Here is a 21,323-nt window from a genome sequence, read left to right as displayed (position 1 = left end):
CGTTTCATCGTAAGGTAACACAACACAACGGGAGAGGCCGTCCTGCTGCCACCAGTACAATGTGTGTGACGTTTCAATTTGAATACTGCACTGATATCCCAGTCCGGTGTGTGTGTGTATGTGTGTGTGTGTGTGTGTGTGTACCTGAGTATGGTGGCTGTCCATGTGCCTGTGCAGCGTTGCGGCGCTGGAGGAGTTTGACTTGCTGTGACTTTCATCTTCCAGTGACCCTGAACACAAAACAAAGGCAACAGCAACAACACAAACAACAACGCGTGAAAAGCTGTGCAGAACGTGACCGGGGGCCCTCCCACATGCAAACCACTTAGAGGGAAACACAATGGCGAGATAAACCAGCCTGGCCATCTCGCCCCGTTAACCCACATGAAGAGATTTTGCTTTCTGGGTCCACAATGCAAATTTTTGATGTGTGCGTTCTGTTGTTGTTTTTTGGCTTGCAGCTCTCTCTAAACATCACACCATCTCCATTTGTCTCCTCTTCAACGCAGCAGCCATTTTTAATGTTTCATCCGACTGCACTGTGTGATTGCACAATCGCTGTTTGAAACCTTTTTCCTGTTTTCACCCCCCCTCCCCCCGTCTGCAGGTTAAAGTGGTTAAGAAAAAGCAAAACTGATTCGATTCTCATGTGAGCTACGTGCTCGGTACTACGTGTGCCGGTACCGTTGGGGATCTGGTTTCCATTCTCAACGGGGGCGGGGCTAGGGGAGTGCAGGGAGTGGTTGTTGGCGTTCTTGTCCTGTAGCTGCGGAGATGGCGAGTTGGGGGCGGAGCCGCAGTCTTCCCGCCCTGGCAGGTTGATATTAGAGTTGAATCCTGCGGATGAAACAAACAAAGAAGAAGTGTTAGTTAGTCGGGACATAACACATCCTACAAGTCACATATTCTGGATGAGCGGCTTGGGTCCTGGGCTGTCCCGGTGGCATCTGGACACTGCTCGGCATCCTCCTCATCATATTCTTCATATATTTTATATTCCATTACAATTCTGTTATCCTCTTTCAGTGTTGTATTGTGTGAATTGTGTAAACACAACATCATTGCACGTTGTCCGTCTTGGGAGAGAGAGCCCTCCTCTGTTGCGCTCCCTGAGGTTCCTTCCTATCTTTTCTCCCTGTTAAGGGGTTTCGTTTTATAGGAAGTTATCCCATATCTGATGTGAGGGTCTAGGGACAGGATGTTGTGTTGCTGCAAAGCCCACCGAGGCAAATTTGTAATTAGTGATATTGAGCTATACAAATTAAACTCACCTACAAGGATGAAGAATGCAACTGTAAAGGACCTGAAGTTTATACTACGGTCAATTTCTCCTGCCACTCCAGTTAACACTTCATAATGAGTGGCAGTAAATAGTAATAAAGAAATGTATCACTGGGCACTTATAAGCCATTAAATCACACTTTTTAATATTAACAGACTGCTTGAAACATCGTTAACCACCGTAGTGATATATCGTGGAGTGTTGTATTGAATTCAGTGTCTTCTTCCTTTTTTTACCCTCTTCCTATCAGCACTTATAAGACGTGCCCAGGAAATCTGCCTTAAACCTTAACCATCTGCACTTTGGGTCAGAAATACCAGGTCGAAATTCCAATTTAATTTTGTTTTTAAATGTTCTTTTGTTTACCTTGCGATGCTATCATATCATTAATAATTGTAATATTTTAAGCCATATGCTAACGTTAACAAGTATGCTGCAGTTTGTTATTGCTATTACTCATTTATTAATCTGTATTTAAGGCTACTCATCATAAAGCATGGCCATCATTTCTGCCAAACTTCACTGACGTCGATAATGTCTCATAAATATAGATGTAATGCAAGATAATGCCAGTAAGTAGCCCTGCTTTCACTCTCCTCTCACGCCTGCTAAAATGACAGTCGTGGCCAAACCCAGCTCATGTAGTAAGATAATGTAGTAAGTGGATAGAAGTGATAATGACTACATTCACTCCCTTGCCCTCTACCCTAACCATCAGAACTACATGTCGAGCCTTTACCCCCCACCCTAACCATCAGAACTACATGTCTAGCCTTTACCCCCCTCCCCACCCTAGCCATCAGAACTACATATCTAGCCTTTCCCGCTCACCCTAACCATCAGAACTACATGTCTAGCCTTTACCCCCCTCCCCACCCTAGCCATCAGAACTACATATCTAGCCTTTACCCCTCTCCCCACCCTAGCCATCAGAACTACATGTCTGGCCTTTACCCCCCCCCCAACCCTAACCATCAGAACTACATATCTAGCCTTTACCCCTCACCCTAACCATCAGAACTACATGTCTGGCCTTTACCCCCCCACCACCCTAGCCATCAAAACTACATGTCTAGCCTTTACCCCCCCACCACCCTAGCCATCAGAACTACATGTCTAGCCTTTACCCCCCCACCACCCTAACCATCAGAACTACATGTCTAGCCTTTACCCCCCCACCACCCTAGCCATCAGAACTACATATCTAGCCTTTACCCCCACCCTGACCATCAGAACTACATGTCTAGCCTTAACCCCCCCACCCTAACCATCAGAACTACATGTCTAGCCTTTACCCCCCCACCACCCTAGCCATCAGAACTACATGTCTAGCCTTTACCCCCCTCCCCACCCTAGCCATCAGAACTACATATCTAGCCTTTCCCGCTCACCCTAACCATCAGAACTACATGTCTAGCCTTTACCCCCCTCCCCACCCTAGCCATCAGAACTACATATCTAGCCTTTACCCCTCTCCCCACCCTAGCCATCAGAACTACATGTCTGGCCTTTACCCCCCCCCCAACCCTAACCATCAGAACTACATATCTAGCCTTTACCCCTCACCCTAACCATCAGAACTACATGTCTGGCCTTTACCCCCCCACCACCCTAGCCATCAAAACTACATGTCTAGCCTTTACCCCCCCACCACCCTAGCCATCAGAACTACATGTCTAGCCTTTACCCCCCCACCACCCTAACCATCAGAACTACATGTCTAGCCTTTACCCCCCCACCACCCTAGCCATCAGAACTACATATCTAGCCTTTACCCCCACCCTGACCATCAGAACTACATGTCTAGCCTTAACCCCCCCACCCTAACCATCAGAACTACATGTCTAGCCTTTACCCCCCCACCACCCTAGCCATCAGAACTACATGTCTAGCCTTTACCCCCCTCCCCACCCTAGCCATCAGAACTACATATCTAGCCTTTACCGCTCACCCTAACCATCAGAACTACATGTCTAGCCTTTACCCCCCCACCACCCTAGCCATCAGAACTACATATCTAGCCTTTACCCCCACCCTAACCATCAGAACTAACTACATGTCTAGCCTTTACCCCTCACCCTAACCATCAGAACTACATGTCTAGCCTTTACCCCCCTCCCCACCCTAGCCATCAGAACTACATATCTAGCCTTTACCGCTCACCCTAACCATCAGAACTACATGTCTAGCCTTTACCCCCCCACCACCCTAGCCATCAGAACTACATATCTAGCCTTTACCCCCACCCTAACCATCAGAACTACATGTCTAGCCTTTACCCCCCCACCACCCTAGCCATCAGAACTACATGTCTAGCCTTTACCCCCCCACCCTAACCATCAGAACTACATGTCTAGCCTTTACCCCCCCACCACCCTAGCCATCAGAACTACATATCTAGCCTTTACCCCCACCCTAACCATCAGAACTACATGTCTAGCCTTTACCCCCACCCTAACCATCAGAACTACATGTCTAGCCTTTACCCCTCACCCTAACCATCAGAACTACATGTCTAGCCTTTACCCCCCCACCACCCTAGCCATCAGAACTACATATCTAGCCTTTACCCCCACCCTAACCATCAGAACTACATGTCTAGCCTTTACCCCCCTCCCCACCCCAACCATCAGAACTACATATCTAGCCTTTACCCCTCACCCTAACCATCAGAACTACATGTCTAGCCTTTACCCCCCCCCCCACCTAACCATCAGAACTACATGTCTAGCCTTTACCCCCAACCCTAACCATCAGAACTACATGTCTGGCCTTTACTCCCCCACCCTAACCATCAGAACTACATGTCTAGCCTTTACCCCCCTCCCCACCCTAACCATCAGAACTACATGTCTAGCCTTTACCCCCCTCCCCACCCTAGCCATCAGAACTACATGTCTAGCCTTTACCGCTCACCCTAACCATCAGAACTACATGTCTAGCCTTTACCCCCCCCACCACCCTAGCCATCAGAACTACATGTCTAGCCTTTACCGCTCACCCTAACCATCAGAACTACATGTCTAGCCTTTACCCCCCCACCACCCAAGCCATCAGAACTACATATCTAGCCTTTACCCCCACCCTAACCATCAGAACTACATGTCTAGCCTTTACCCCCCCACCACCCTAGCCATCAGAACTACATGTCTAGCCTTTACCCCCCCCACCCTAACCATCAGAACTACATGTCTAGCCTTTACCCCCCCACCACCCTAGCCATCAGAACTACATACTAGCCTTTACCCCCACCCTAACCATCAGAACTACATGTCTAGCCTTTACCCCTCACCCTAACCATCAGAACTACATGTCTAGCCTTTACCCCCCCACCACCCTAGCCATCAGAACTACATATCTAGCCTTTACCCCCACCCTAACCATCAGAACTACATGTCTAGCCTTTACCCCCCTCCCCACCCTAACCATCAGAACTACATATCTAGCCTTTACCCCTCACCCTAACCATCAGAACTACATGTCTAGCCTTTACCCCCCCCCCACCCTAACCATCAGAACTACATGTCTAGCCTTTACCCCCAACCCTAACCATCAGAACTACATGTCTGGCCTTTACCCCCCCACCCTAACCATCAGAACTACATGTCTAGCCTTTACCCCCCTCCCCACCCTAACCATCAGACCTACATGTCTAGCCTTTACCCCCCCACCACCCTAACCATCAGAACTACATGTCTAGCCTTTACCCCCCCCCCACCCAAACCATCAGAACTACATGTCTAGCCTTTACCCCTCACCCTAACCGTAACGTAATCCTTATTCCAAAATAGACCCTTAAAGATGTGAGGACCAGCCAAAAATGTTCTCACTTTGCAAAAATGTCCTCACTCTGACGGTTGAAAACTCGAATTGGTCCTCACGAAGAACACACACACACACACACACACACACACACACACACACACACACACACACACACACACACACACACACACACACACACGCACACACACACAGGACCATGAAAACCACAGAGAGAGCCAGGCAACATCTTCCCACCCTGCAGTCCATCTTGGAAAAGATCACCATCAAACAGGCCAAAAAAAATAATTTCAGATCCCACTCATGTTTTACACAACCAGTACCATCTCCTTCCCTCTGGCAGACATCTGAGGTCTCTCTCGAGTAGACTCAACCATTAAAAGCACTCCCTTTTTTCCTCCGTCCTCAATGGCAGATATGCTCAGCTATGTGAAATGGGTGTATAAAAATTACTTTGGCCCTCATACGCACACAAACTGTTTAATAATCTCCCCCAGATTTCAACATTCGGCACACTTCCTTGTTTATAATCAAAACCTATTTTGATGTCTCCATTTTGAGATTCTTTTTACCCGACTCCTTTTCTCCCCAATTGTACTTGGCCAATCACCCCACTCCTCCGAGCCGCCCCGGTCGCTGCTCCACCCCCTCTGCCGATCCGGGGAGGGCTGCAGACTACCACATGCCTCCTCTGATACATGTGGAGTCACGAGCCGCTGCTTTTCACCTGACAGTGAGGAGTCTCACCAGGAGGACGTAGCGCGTGGGAGGATCACGCTATTCCCCCCCAGTTCCCCCCCGCCTCAACAGGCGCCTCGACCGACCAGAGGAGGCGCTAGTTTAGCAACCAGGACATATACCCACATCCGGCTTCCCACCTGCAGACACGGCCAATTGTGTTGGTAGGGGTGCCAAACCAAGCCGGAGGTAACACAGGGATTGGAACCGGCGAGCCCCATGTTGGTAGGCAATGGAATAGACTGCTATGCTACCCAGACATCCCTCCATTCCAAGATTCTGTCTGTTTTTCATATCACTGAATCATAGGGCCCTAACATAGGTATGTATATATAATACATACAGTATGTATGTTGTTTATTGTATATGAATATATAGGAGTGGAGTGACACTTTTTTTATGTTGGTCATCCTGTATGCCCCCCCCCTCCCGGGGCAAATAAGAGTTTATCTTGTGTCTTAATTTCCCTTTTTCTTGAATAATTTCCCCTCATAGTCTGACCTATCCTATGCTGAAGCCGTTCATACAGAGGCAATCGGGGCAATGACTCCATATGACCTGCCTCCTTTCTACCCTTTAGGCCTTCCATATTGCAGCTCCTGCATTTGGGAGGGGGATGGCTGTGTTTATGCTTTCACATGCTTGTGGGTGAGCATGAGTGTGTGTGGGACAGGAATTCATCAGCTGCCATCCCACGTCGAGAATGTGTGCCTCCTGCCTGCCCCCGCCTCACCAGTCACAAGGTGTCTAAATATAGCCATACCACCCTCCACAATAAGTCCCATTGGGCAGGTGGGTGTTTGTGAGAGAGATAGCGAGATTAGGAAAAAAGAAGGAGTGGGAGAAAGCCCATGTGTGGGACTGCTAGGGTGTCGAGAGAAGAGATGAGTGGCGGAGAGAACCTGCACTAAGTGCAACGTGAAAGCTGCGATGTGGAATGATCACGCAGGATATTGGCATTTGCCAATGTGCCGCGGTGGTAGATTCAAGCCTGCGAGACCACCTGCCCGCTTCTCCACTGAAATTCCTGCGGCTCTCCTGTTTCCCCGAGGAGGAAGAGGAGGAGGAGTGGGAGGCAGCTTCTTCTTCACAGGGATGTCTGGGATGGCAACTGTAACCCCTGGCTGCCCCGACAGCATCAGGTATCATGCGAACTCGTTTAATGGCCAAGAGGGAGCGGAAGAAGGTCATCCCGCTAAGCCCGTCGGCATCTCTCGGCGCTCAGATCTCGACCCGCCGCCTCGCCCTCACCCACTCAAAATAACAGCAAGGCTGCAGATCCCCGGGGCCGAGTCCCTCCCCCGTCACACGCACCGTTTCTGTGATGGCAGTGCTTTTCTCTACGCAGCTACAAGTGCTGACGAAGAGTTGACCGCAACAGGTCACGTGAAGAAGATGCGTCAGCACGGACATATCTGTGCCCCTACCTGCTCTTATATGGAGCGCAGCACCTGTCCCCTTGAACTTTGTTCCGTTTATAGCAGCATGACACAACTGGGTTCTTTTACGCAAATACCAGGCCCGCATCATTACCGGCAAGTTGGAAAATGACTGATTGCTGGCATTGAAAGCAAACAGATTTGTTTGAGGGTAATTCTGCTGACAGCTACGTGACGATAGTCCAGTATGTTCTGGGGGACTCCTGTTGGGGAGGGGAACCGTCTTCTGTACAACACGAGTGAGCTGCTAAATATTTCATTCCCATCCTCATCATCCCACTGCTCATGTATCATTAGACCGCTAATACACTAATACATTTCAGAGGGATCGAGACAGATAAGAGCGAGAGAGAGAGAGCGAGAGATCTGAGCGGAGGGAAAATGCAGCCATGACCTGTCGCGATGTGCCCGTGAAACGCCGAATAACCAATGGAAAAATGAAAACAGTACACACTTTCATATCCCGAGAGCCTTGGGATATTTCCAAATAGTGTTTGTAAGTAATTGAAATCTCTGACCCGGGACCCGCCCATCTCTTGTGATGAATACCTTCGCCCTCTTTCTGCAAAGGTTAGCCCTTGCATCAAAGTCAGTATTTGTGTGTGCTCCGCATGTAAGACACAACACCAAGAACAGGTAGATGATACTCCCAGTGCAGCGGGACACTAAGCGGGCTACGTCAGTTAGCTCATTAGCTAGCTAGCATGCTAGAAGGCAGCTGCAAGCAGCCAAAGGGCAACACATGGAAGAGGGTAACTGATGGGCTGCCTTAGTGGGCCAAAGAGGGTGGCTGGATACAAGAGCTATATTAATGACAAGGGGTTTCCAGGTAAAAGGAATCGGGGCTTATGAGTGGGTGCACCCCCCCCCACTCATTCACACACACACACACACACATACACACACACACACGCAGAAATAGTAGGATATTACTTACAAACCTATACTCCTCCTGCCCTATAGAAGGTAATCACCCAATACCCAATAAATCATCTAGCAGACCTGGCTGAGACTTTGATCACAACCTCATCACAGTAGCTCGCACACACACACACAGACTCAAGACACACACACACACACACACACGTGGCATACCCACATGCATGCGTGCACAAGTACTAGACCTGGTTGGCTGTATGGGACGGTGTGTGAGAAATCAAGGCAAAGAAAAGTTCAACTTACCACCAACACACAAACAAGTTCCCACACACCGACAACAACACTGCACATCGGCTTAGCCAGGGGAGCATCCCGGCTGTGTCTACAAATCCTGCGGAGGACCGAACACTCACTAAACCAGCTTTAACTCAAAGTGGTCAGAAGGATGGGGAAGGAAGAGGATGAAGGTGGTAGGGAGGAATAGATGTTTATATCTGGGTGGCTGCATGTGTGCTTGTATGAGTCTGACCTCCATCTCTCATCTTGCGGCCAGAGGTAGATTTCCTCAGCAGGCTGCGTCCAGAGCTGAACAGGGTGTTCAGCTCGTCCAGGGGGCTGGTCAGGGGTCTGCCGTTGGCTGGGTTGAACAGCAGCGGCGACGAGGAGCACGAGTGGGCCCTCCGAGGCTCGGGACGGGATGTCTTCACCGGGGAGTAAGGCGGGGGCTTCCCGTGGGCGTCTCCCGCAGACCTGTGTGAGGAGGAAGGCTTGGGGGAGTCCGAGCCCGCCGTGACAGATGACGCCCGGGTCAGAGCCAGGAAACTGGCCTCCGGAGGGAAGGCGAAGTGGGAGGATGGTCGGTAAGGGGGCGGTGGGGCATTGGGGGGAGGAGGGGGAGGCGGAGGGGTGAGTGGTGGCGTGGACTTGTCTGGCAGGAACACGGTGAGGCTGGGTGAGGAATCGGCTCTCTGGCGGGCGTACTGCGGGGAGAGCGGGCTGTCCGGCCCCGTGGCATAGTTTAGGTTTGTCTCAAACACCGGCAGCTTCTTCACCTCTAGCGGCGTGAGGGGAGATTCGTCTGATGCCGGGGAGCAGGTGACTGGGGAAGGCGGGAACACCAACAGGGGTGGGCGGTGGGGGAGCAGGTTGGGGAAGGGAGCGGGGATGTCGCAGCCTCCGTCTTTGCTATGTGGCATCTTGGGAGCCACTGCAATGGCGCTGTTCTGGGAGAGAGGAATATCCATGGCGGCACTCATCCCACCTACCGCTACCCGTTTAGGCTCGCCGCTCCGAGGAGGAGACGCCCCCAGCCCCACCAGACTCAAGCCCAAACCCAGAGCCTCCAGCTTGGCTGTCTTGCTAACTGCCCCGGCAGGAAGTCCACCCTCGTCCGGCAGGAAGTACTTCATCTCCTCATAGACAGCCTCTGAGTCAGCCTGCTCCGGGCTCTCAGCAGGTTCCTGGTAGCTTCGTGCCCGGGGTTGAGCACCCACCATCTCTATGTAGACGTCCTCCTCGGCCTGGACCTGGTACAGGCTCAGCGCTGCCCCCTGAGGGACGTCCACAGAGGCGGATTTCTGCATCAGGCTGCTGACTCCTCCCGGCGCTCCGGCCCGGGACAGCAGGGCTAGCTTGACGTCAGCGGGACGAAGCTGATGGAGGTGGGGGGCGGCGGCGTTGATCTCCTCGTAGGAGCCTGTCAGCTTGGTGTTGGGGCTGCGCTTAGGTTTGGGGGGAGGCACCTTCCTCATGGTGGTGTAGTCATCGCTGTGGGGACGGGGCTTGCACAGGGCTTAGAAAATGACAGACGGCAACACCAGTTAGCTAAAGGGACAATGAAATCAACATACGTCAGTAATGGAGCATGTGAGCGGAGCGACTTGAACTTCCCGTATAGTCCACGCTTGGCTCTGGTACCACTAGATTCCACAAGGAATGCTTGCTTATAACAACTTCACTGATAAGGCGCTGATAAAATAATTCACACAATCACAGCCGGAAATTTGATCTACTGGTAGTCTCGAGCAGCAGGGCATTCTGGGCTGAGCAGTAACAGATGGAATTGGAGTGGACTGTTGGGCAACATCCCAATCTTCTAAAACGGGGCTCATTGCTCTAATGAAATTATGGCCGCTCCGCTCTGCTCCCATTCTCTGATCAATACTGACATGCCATTATAACTGTCATCAACCAGGATGGTGGTGGCGGCGGTGCATACCTGCGGGGTCTGTCGGGGAGATCTGTGTTTTGGGAGGGCTTCCTGCTGGTGACCCACAGCCCTCCGGGGTAGGGCTCTCTTTAGGCCCCAGTGTCAGCCCTGCGCTGACCACCTCGTACGAGGCACTCAACCGGGTGTTGGGGTCCCTCTTTGGTTTGGGAGGGGGCTGCTTCCGAGGGGAGGCGAGCCCTCCCCCGCCTGCACCATCTTCTGTGGTGTGAGTCACCTGCTGCAGGGCTGGTTTGATGGATGGACTGGTAGTAGAGTGGACCGCGTTTTCCATGGCGAGGGGGATGGGCACGGAGCTGGAGCGAAAGTGGCGGATAATTCGGCTTCCCCCGCTGGCAGAACCCTCGTGGGCTTTCCCACCTTTCTCCACCACCCTGGAAAATGATGATATAGAAACAATACAACTGAATAATCATCTGTACTTGACTGTTTTCATGCTTTTGTGCCTGCCTTCAGAAATCACAGGATTATTCCCGTTTCATCTGAATTCTTAAAAAAAAAACACAACTCGTTCCTTTTAATCCTCTCATGAAGCAAATGGCCTAAATCTTACTTTTCATTAGGGAAAGAAGTGATATTACAGGGGCTATTGCTAAAATTGCTTCCCATCAAATAATCATCAGATCCAGATGAACTTAATTATATCTTCCAGTTCACAAGCAGGCTCGACTCTACTGCACGTCTGCATCATCTGTCATGCAGTAAAATGTGCGCTAAAGAGGCCGGTCGCAGGAAAAAGGTTGAAAACCAGCGGATTATGCTCGCCCATAACTGTTTAAGTCTAATCTCTTTACTGTGATATGATAACATGATATCTCCAGTTTGATATTTCCTAACCTAATCTGGCCAAGCCATCTGTCAGTCCCACTAGGGTGTGTGTGTGTGTGTGTGTGTGTTAATGGCAAATGTATTCTCTTTACTCAGTCTATGTGTGTCTGTGTATATGTATACTCATCAGATCTTCCCTAAAGCAAAACAAAAACAACCCTAATTGACAAAAAAGGTGGAAAAAAAAGTCAAAACCACAAACTAATTTCCAAAAACATAACTGGAGGTCAAGTCTTTCATTCCTTCAGTGAAAACCAACAGACTCGACTGCTTTCAAGACTTTTCTCCTCATGTTGACATCCGCTGTGTTTGGTAGACATTCAGAATGACGGGAAAATAATAATAATAATGATAAAAAACCAATCAGAATTGTCTTTCCTATTTCAGAACAACACAGCAGTATATATTTATTTCTGAAAAAAAAGTGTGTGTGTGTAATATATATATATATATATATATATATATATATATCAACAAGGATACAGGAAAAAAGATTTTAATACATTGCAGTACAGACCTGTTTTGTGCGTCTCACACTCATCAGCTGCTAATGTTTTACTCACAAAGAATCATACAGTTTGCATTGTCCAACGTCACGCCCCTAATTTCAGTTAGACAGCGACCAATCAGATGGGGAAACATTCAAATCATAACAACCAATGGGGTTGTATAATATATATTGTTGTATATATATATATATATATATATATTACACATACACACACACACACACATACATATACTTGTGTGTGTGTATGTGTCATACACAGACTGAGGGTATATGAACATTTAAAAAAAATTTGTGCACGCATGTGTGTGTGCCTACATATCATGGCATGGCCTCCTCTATCCCCCCTCACACTCTGTCTGTTGGTTCCCATCCTGTTCTGAACCCCCCAGGCTCCTGTCTCCTGCCCCAGCAGCAGATGTTACGTACACACACAAGGACATATAGAGGACACAGGAAATATGCGTGTCAGTGTATGTGTGTATATACTATACTGTATGTGTGCGTGTGTGTTTGTGTGTTTCATCTTTTCATTTCTCAAGTGTTGCTCTCATTCCAGTGTTCAATTGCTTAAAAAAAAAAAAAGAAAGAAAAGAAAATAATTACTCGTTCCACGGTTGGGAGTGAATTGATGTCTTTGTGATTTCTGTATTTTGATTTATAAACCTTAAACCCCCAGTCAGTAGATGTAGGGTTGCTGGCCTTGCTCAGACTGAGGTTTTACTACTGCTGTTCACAGCTGACTGATTAAATGGGATGACATCACGTTTGCATTTTATCACAACTGTTCTTCTGATATGTGTACTGACCGCAGGCTCACATGTCAGCAAGAGATAACTTTTATATTAGTTTTTTTTCTAACCCCCCCTTTCCCCCCAATTGTATTCGGCCAATTACCCCATTCTTCCGAGCCGTTCCAGTTGCTGCTCCACCCCCTCTGCTGATCCGGGGAGGGCTGCAGACTGCCACATGCCTTCTCCGATACATGTGGAGTCGCCAGCCGCTGCTTTTCACCTGACAGTGAGGAGTTTCACCAGGGGGACGTAGCACGTGGGAAGATCACGCTATTCCCCCCCAGCCCCCCCTCTGAACAGGCGCCCCGACCTACCAGAGGAGGCGCTAGTGCAGCGACCAGGACACATACCCACATCCGGCTTCCCACCCGCAGACACGGCCAATTGTGTCTGTAGGGACGCCCGACCAAGCTGGAGGTAACACGGGGATTCGAACCAGCAATCCCCATGTTTTACATGAGTTTATACTGTTGTATGGGAGTTGCATATACTTGCATGGTTTGCAAATCCTGAAGTAAACGGCTCCTTTTGATTTGAAATATAAAACTTATAGCTTATTATTCTCTAAACAAGATGAGCATCAACATGCCTTTTTGCATTTGGTCTTCCACAAACAGAGGATTTAAAGGAGTACAGACCTAAAATTAAAGTCAGTGTTACCATGGCAGATGGTAATATATACTACTAGCAGAGGTACCTGGCGTTGCCCGGGGAAAATGTTTTCACCAAAACAACCAACACGATCTGATCTTTACGATATAATCGATGATGAAGTATAGGATAATTTATGATATGATACACATGATAAACGAATGTCGAATAAACGAATCTTATTCACGAAAATGATCAAATGTCATAATTTTCAATCTATCCATCAAGCTTCTTTGCCAATGTGTGTATTAATCGCTCAGTGCTCAAGCGCCTCAGGGGAAACCACATTGCGTGCCTTCAAGCTAGCATTGACAATGTTAGGTGTAGTGCCTCCCTTGACCACTGGAAGGATTTGCCGGAACCCTCCACAAAGCATCATTGGAATGCGTCTTTCGCAAATAAATCAAATGTTTTACTTGGTTTTTGAAATATTTTTTCGAACTGTGCAATCTCTGGAAAGTGCTGATTCTAAAGATACCTTTCTTTTTGTTCTACAATGAGTATTTCTGGAGTTTTAAGCGAACATACAAACATGCACCCTCGCTTTATATATGTAGATAAAGGAGATAGAAGAGGCCATGAAACATTAAAATATATTAATTTTCCCATCACACGGATAGAGGTGTGTAAAACGTCTATGCATATAAACCTTTTTTACACTTTTATCAGCGCTGAATGCACAAGTGGGGGTCATTTTCAAACACCCTTAGTAGAAATTTATCATATCACGCAGGCATTAATTTTCTAAAAATGAAAAAAGCTAATTTACTGATACTGGTCTTTAATCTAGAAGCTTCTTTAATGAATATCTCCAAACTAATCTTTAACTCTAATAAATTAGAGATTTCTCCAGTCTTCTGAAAATTGTTTCGAGGCATCACATCTTATATTACGCTGAGATGAAGAGGTGACAGGTATATACCATTCCACGGGTGAAACACTATACTAACCCAAGCTGATAGCTCAGCTCATTATCAGGCTATCAATCATGACAGTCGCAATTAAGAACCTCCAGCACGCATGGACACAGTGACACCATTAATCACAAGTCACAAGGCACATATGCACACGCGCATGTACACAGGCGATGACTCTTTCACGCAACCCAAAATCCTGCACATGATGCTAACTACTGATGGTTTGTTATCTCCCCGGCTGAGTAATGCTACACTCACCAAAAAGGTCATTACATTTACAATTATTCATGATATTGTAGGGCGATTCAACCCCCCCCCCTTTTTTTTTTTAATCAGAGTTAGGCTGGTGTGCAGTGATTAGTTAGACAGAGTAACCCCCTAAACTAGCCAAGTTTTTGGTGCCGTGAAAGTTGGGAAATAGTTCCAGCAGCAAATGGGGAGTGATATATTGAGTGAAAATAGCACGAGGGAGTACTAAGATTAACAATGTACAATGAGCATTTACCATTTCTCATTCACAAACCAGATAAACCCTGTTTGAAACGAGTTACGCTGACTCTGACTCGATCACTGCAGCAGGATGAAATGTGAGCAAAGTGAAGTACTTCAGAGCAAAGTAAGGTACTTCAGACCAAAGCAAGGCATTTCACTTCCTGGTTAGCTTAGTGATGCTCATACATATTGAGCCAGGACGCTAAGCATTTTAGAGATATTGGATGATGGAATTCAGAGTGTGAATTTTTTTACACAGCATTTTGGAAGCAAGCTCTTAAATTGTTGGCAAAATGTCCCATCTACATGGAAAGTGCTGCCAATGTGCTACTGTATTGTAACTAACTGTATACCGGGGATGGGGGAGCGGCCCTCCTCCACATACCTCTTGGTGGGCTGATCTTCCTCCTTGCCCACTGGCTCAGGCCGCTCGCCGAGTGGCGGGCTGCTGCCAAGGCTGCTGCTGAGGCTGTTTCCATGGCAACGCAGGCGGTCACTCTCACGGGCGATGTCAGAGGCATTCTGGATGACCAGCTGGTCGTAGGTTCGCAGCCCCATGTCCTCGGCCCCCTGCAGGAAGCGCTGCACACTGCACTCCTCGGAGTGCTGTAATGACAGCTGGTGATGAACTCGCTGCCTGGCCAGCCAGCCACGCACCACTGAGAAAAGAGGGAGGGGGGGAGAGACAGAGACAGACAGACAGATAGACACACAGATAAGCCCAAACACCTAAAATAACAATTGCATGTGCTGGATTGTTTATTTTTTGTGGTAGATCTTACCTTTCTGACAAGTGATAATCTTTTTATGGAGCTGGTAGCAGCGGTCGTTGAGCTGGTCGGCCTGCCAGTACCTCAAGAACACTTTGCTACTGCCCATCTACACAAACACAAATACACACCCACGATCAAATTTCTGAACACAAGCACAGATTCTCACTACACTTCAACAGTCAGCTTCATTATTATCCTCATCATCATCATCATCATAACTATTGTCATCATCATCACAACCACCATCAATCATCATACTCATCCATCAATCCTGGGAGCACCCAGCTGATCAGACGAGGCAGCATCCCAGTAGCTATCTCAGAGGAGTGTGACTGACTAGTTGAGCGATAGAGCGGCATGATGTATGATAATGGGCGGGTGTGGAGTGTATTCAGGGGGGTGCGTCTGCTTTTTCACACCGCTTTCACTTCCTGGACCCACAGCATTTGGAAGGGGTGACCGAGGTCACTCAAACCCTCCACCCCCACCCCGCAGGACAGGTGCAAAGGGACATGGAGTTGACATGCTGCCAAAGCCAGACACTATTCATTCACAAACATGCCACTTGTAAGAGTTGTGCGTGTGTTTGGGGGGGTAGTTGTGGGCTGTGTGAGAAAGTGTCTGCAGGGCATTGTGAAGGAGTTTATGTGTGTGTGTGTGTGTGTGTGTGTGTGTGTGTGTGTATGCGTGTGTGTGTGTTTCCATGTGCGAGGAGGGAGCATATGTGCCCTCTGGGTCAGACACTCTCAGACAGCAGTCTGGTAGCTGGAGTAGGGAGGGTCGCAGGGCTGTGTGTGAGTATGTGTGTGTGAGTATGTGTGTGTGTGTTTGTATGTTTGCATGCACACTTGTGCACGGTATGAGAAGAATGACGTTGAGGTGGGACAGCTGGAACGCCTTGACCAAGATTCCATGGGCTCTTCATGATACGGGGTTTAGAGATTAAGTCATTTGGCATGTTCTTTGTTATTGATGGAGACAGAAAAGAGACAACAGACAGAGATTTGGGAGATTTACACACAGACACACACACCTGCCACCCCTGGAGTTTGGACTGCTGCAGAACGAAGCGACACTTCTCCTCCAGGGTCCTTTTCTTCCCATCTCCAAGAATGCAGTTTGCCAGGTCTCTGTACCTGAGACATGTAGAGGAAATTGGACCTGGTTAGAGTACTGGAGACGACCAAATGAAAAAATGATGAATTTGAATTTCAACTTTTAAATTGGTTACTTGGACTCATCCAGTAACACCCTATCCCTCTCCTCCGCCGTTCAAACGCAAACACAAAGGTCAAAGGCCAGCGGGGTCGTGGGGCGGACCAGCCAAACTGCATCTGTTCCTATTGGTGTTGCCCTTGGCAACGGTTGCTATGAGTGGTCAGCTGGGGAAGTGGTTTGTTTTGATTTGGTATGGGGAGAACGAGGGAGAGCTAGAGAGGGTGAATGAAAGGAAGAGAATGAGAAAGAGGCAGACTCTGAAACCGGCTTTGTGGGGACGTACGGACATAAAAGCTGCTCATCCACGTGGAGCCGGAGGCTGTTCGATGATGTGGACCTGTAGTGCAAGAAAGGCTGAGAAAGCAGACAAGGGAACTGGAAAGTGACCATGGTCCGAACAGGCGTTTAAAAGCCAGACGCTCCAGACCGCCTTTGAGATCAGATTCTTGTAAAAGACATCTGACATCCTATAAACATTATCAAAAAGGGATTTTTCAGTTTTATGGATGGCGGCACGGTGGCTTATTGGTGAGCACCGTCGCCTCACAGCAAGCGGGCCGGGTCCTGTGTTCGGTTCCAGTCCATCTGTGTGGAGTTTTAATGTCTTCCCTGTATTTGTGTGGGTTTCCTCCCACATTCCCAAGACATGAATGTTGGATGAAGGGGCGCCCGGGTGGCGCGGCGGTCTGTTCCGTTGCCTACCAACATAGGGATCGCTGGATCGAATCCCCGTGTTACCTCCGGATTGGTCGGGTGTCCCTACAGACACAATTGGCCGTGTCTGCGGGTGGGAAGCCGGATGTGGGTATGTGTCCCAATCGCTACACTAGCGCCTCCTCTGGTCGGTGGGGGCACCTGTTCAGAGGAGGAGGGGGAACCGGGGGGAATAGCATGATCCTCCCACACGCTACATCCCCCTGGTGAAACTCCTCAATGTCAGGTGAAAAGAAGTGGCTGGTGACTCCACGTGTAACGGGAGGAGCCATGTGGTAGTCTGCAGCCCTCCCCGGCTCAGCAGAGGGGGTGGAGCAATGACAGGCATGGCTCGGAAGAGTGGGGCAATTGGCTGGGTACAATTGGGGAGGGGAAAAAAAAAAAGGGGGGGGGATGTTGGATGAGTTGGAGTCTATAAATTGCCCATAGGTGTGAATGTTTTGTGAGAGATTGCGTTTGTCTTGTGATGGACATGGCAATCTGTCCAGGGTGTTTCCCGGTCTTCCACCCAATGCATGCTGGGATAAACTCAAGCCCCCCCCCCCCCCCCACAACCCTGAAATGGATTAAACGGGCATAGTAGATGTACACTCTAAGACGCCCATCTACTATGTACAACTGATGTACGTTCCAAGTTATTTCAACAGCCATCACGTTTGATTGAGGAACTCCTCATCAAGGACTGAAGCTGCAGCGATGTGGACAACAGCCGCACTCAGGATCTGAACTTACAAAATGTACTGCACATTAACTGGAGATTCACAGGGCTGTGGTCCCTGGGCCCACAGGATGCAGCAGACCAAGCTCTCCCAGCCGATCCAGCACCAGCTCTCCCAGCCATCAAACGAAGACACAAACTTGGACGCAGATGTGGACAAAGACACTGCATGGACGGTACTAGATGAGGCTGCTGCAAATGTGAGTTCGCGCCGCCATCTTCCCACACCGGAAGCAGGAAAGGTCATTCAATATAGCTCTAGCATTCTTCTTCTACAACAGACCAATTCGGGTGAGTAACATGTGGAGACCAGTTTACAGGGTGTTGTCCGTTGTTGTCTGCTCTATCTGTCTGTCTCATGGTTTGAACGTGAAGCCCTGTGAGACTGCAAACAAAGGCTGTGCAAATAAACATTCCTTAACTTGACATACAACATCATACAAATATCAAGGTTGGCACGCTGATCCAACAAACCATGTGAACCCTTCAGGTGAGCTCAACTGGACGGTGTACTCTGCCAGTCCAGTTACCTCACATTGTTGTTATCAATGAGAGCCAGAGACATGTGAAGGTTCGACAGCACAAATTCGGATAACTGAGGTAAAACACAACGAGCAGATGGCCAGAGGCCTTAACCACTTGTCACTAATAGCATGTGCATGTGTGTGTGTGTGTCTATATGTATACATGTACACGAATAAGGGATGTATTTGATTTAGTGGAGTGGACCCTGGCTGAACCCTCCTGCTGTATGGTAATGCCAATGCTGCAGACAGCACACGCTGCCCCCCTGGGTCCCATAAAACACAAAGGAACTCTGTAAACCCATGACCTCTCCTATGAGGATATGAAAACCATGAATGGTCCCCCACTTTTTACAAGACCCGCGGGGGCTCCATGTGGAGACCAAGAGGTGAAATAACCCCTTTGATAAGAGTTTAAATGGGGGGGGGGTGCTATGGCAACGTGACTTTATGTGACCGAAGAGCCATCACTGACCACTAACACCTTGTGTCACAAGGGCAACAAAGGCGACACGGCTGGACTTGAAAACGGCTCTGAACCATTCCGAAGCTCCCGGCGGCCCTCCAGACACTTCAGATGACCCCCAGACAGCCCCGCTGGCCTTGCTTGTGCATAAAGTTCCACCCAAAACAGGCCGAAACACCGACCGTTCATGAAGCTGGATATTCTTCCCTGGGCAACTCGATGGCATGCTGACGAGTGTGTTTCTCCGACACGTGAGGAAAAACGGGGGAAACGCGTGGAACCGCTCTTACAAATACCGATCGATAAAACAGGGATGCTACGCGCTAGCTGAAATACGGCTGCCGCTTCCAACGATGCCGTAAGGAAGGGAAGTAACCGCCCGCGGAGGGGGCGGGTTTAAGGTTCAAGTGGTATTATTTGACCTTATACATTGGAAGAAAATAAACCTGGCCACAAAACACATACTGTACCATAAAAGACAAATAAAAGCAACTATAAAATAGATTTCCTCATAAATCACAGCGGTGACCAGGCTACACTAATGTAATTGGCTCGGGGTGGTCAGTATGACTTAGTGCCCTGCCTTGCATGGAGCAACTGTGTGTGCGTGTGTGTGTGTTTGTTTGTGACGATGTAGCAACCTCAAGATCAAGGGCTGATTTATAGGCCTGTCATTTTGATTAGTAAAGGGCCAGGGCCTTTTTTGGAAGAGTGAGAAATAGACACGGAAAGGGGAAAATGAAAGAGAGCCAGATCAAGATAGGGTGATGTGTGTGTGTGTGGGAAGATAGAAGAGCACAAACGTAAAAAAACAAAAACAAAACAGACCAACTAAAGTGGAAGGACTGAGAGTTAACAGCGTAAAGGCCTTTCCATACCAGGGGGCGGGGGCAGGGGCGGGGGTATAGTATATTTTGTTGAATAGTTTTTGTCACGAGTACTTTTACACCGAACGTGAACATTACGCAGTGAAAAAGTGACGTCAAATTTATTTTTTTTTTTTGGACCTGGGTAAATTTTTCGGAGCTTTCGCACTGCGAATAAAGGCCTCAACCAACAACCGCATGAGGAGGGTGCAGCTGCAGCGTCACAGCACTGCACAACACACCCACTTCACTACACGACCCCCCCCCCAATGTTGTTACCCTAATGCCATGTTGCATGACACACACCCCTGACCCTAACCATCTCACCCCATATGCCTAACCTGACCAAGTGGGTGTGTCGTGTGGTAAAGTGGGCGTGTCAAATGAGTGTGTCATGTGGTAAAATGGGCGTGTCAAACGAGTGTGTCGTGTGGTAAAATGGGCGTGTCGTGTGGTAAAGTGGGCGTGTCATGTGGTATAAATTGGGCGTGTTGTGTAGCTCGTGCAGCCGGATACACTAGAATCACGCTGTGCAGAATGGACGACAACGTCACAACGCCTCACGACAATGGCGGACCTGTTGACTGTTAGTGTTTCTCATACGTTATTTTTTACTCTGCCCGCACTATGGGAAGACCCACCCCTACACTGCCTCTGATTGGCTAGCCCTAACCCCACCCTGAACCTAACCATTCTAACCAAGGTCCCGCATTGCTCTTGATTGGCTAGCACAAAAGAGTACTAGCCAATCAGAAACAGATGTCGCAGAATGCGGGTGGGGGAAAGAAAATAAGCGGTTTCTCATCACCAGCCAGGCAGGGTGCTCACATTACCTAAATATAACCTCACTGTAGCCTAATTATGAACGACGAGCAGCTATTAATACCTTCCGGTAACAGAACAGACACGATAATAAAAATCAATAATTCATTAATTAAGTTTCCTTTATTAATCCCCTCGGGGAAAATTCATTTACTGCGAATTAAGCCACCCTAGCTGTGACCTGTGTAGCTAGGAGCAGCAGGCTGCAGCCTTCACGCTGCGCCCGCGCACCAACTCCAGTTCTTTTCCCACTGCCTTGCTCAGGGACACAGACAGGAGTATACACCCTAACACGCATGTTTCTACTGATGGTGGGGGAAACCGGAGCACCCGGAGAAAACCCGCCGCAGACACGGGGAGAACGTGCAAACTCCATACACACAGGACGACCTGGGATGATCCCCAAGGTTTGACACCCCGGGGTTCGAACACAGGACCTTCTTGCTGTGAGGCAACAGCGCTAACCACTGGGCCACCCAAAGCAACATGTGCCCAACGTGGGGCTATATGTAAAGGCTATATATGTTTAAAAATTATATGAAAGAACAACACAGCTCCTACGCACACACACACAAGACACACACACACACCGAGCGTGTGACAGCGTACAGTCACTTGACAAGTCGCTCTTTTTTTTTTGCACAGCCGGTCAGGAAAGACTTGGATTTCGCTTCATCTCAAGAG

At 48.7% G+C, this 21,323-nt stretch overlaps 1 protein-coding gene across 1 annotated transcript in view; it reads right to left on the bottom strand.

Annotated features, from left to right (window-relative positions):
• myo16 (myosin XVI) overlaps positions 1-21,323 on the bottom strand; it is a 166,004-nt gene that overhangs the window by 13,887 nt on the left and 130,794 nt on the right. Inside the window, exons 27-33 of the mRNA XM_056289920.1 lie at positions 16,345-16,447; positions 15,321-15,417; positions 14,924-15,197; positions 10,340-10,722; positions 8,651-9,913; positions 685-837; positions 145-230 (exon numbers count right to left, since the gene is read on the bottom strand). Of these exons, the coding sequence (XP_056145895.1) occupies positions 145-230; positions 685-837; positions 8,651-9,913; positions 10,340-10,722; positions 14,924-15,197; positions 15,321-15,417; positions 16,345-16,447 (2,359 nt within the window). The remainder of the gene's footprint in view (positions 1-144; positions 231-684; positions 838-8,650; positions 9,914-10,339; positions 10,723-14,923; positions 15,198-15,320; positions 15,418-16,344; positions 16,448-21,323) is intronic.

Source organism: Lampris incognitus, chromosome 11 (assembly GCF_029633865.1).
Source record: "Lampris incognitus isolate fLamInc1 chromosome 11, fLamInc1.hap2, whole genome shotgun sequence".
NCBI lineage: Eukaryota > Metazoa > Chordata > Actinopteri > Lampriformes > Lampridae > Lampris > Lampris incognitus.
This window is presented reverse-complemented; position numbering and strand designations above follow the sequence as displayed.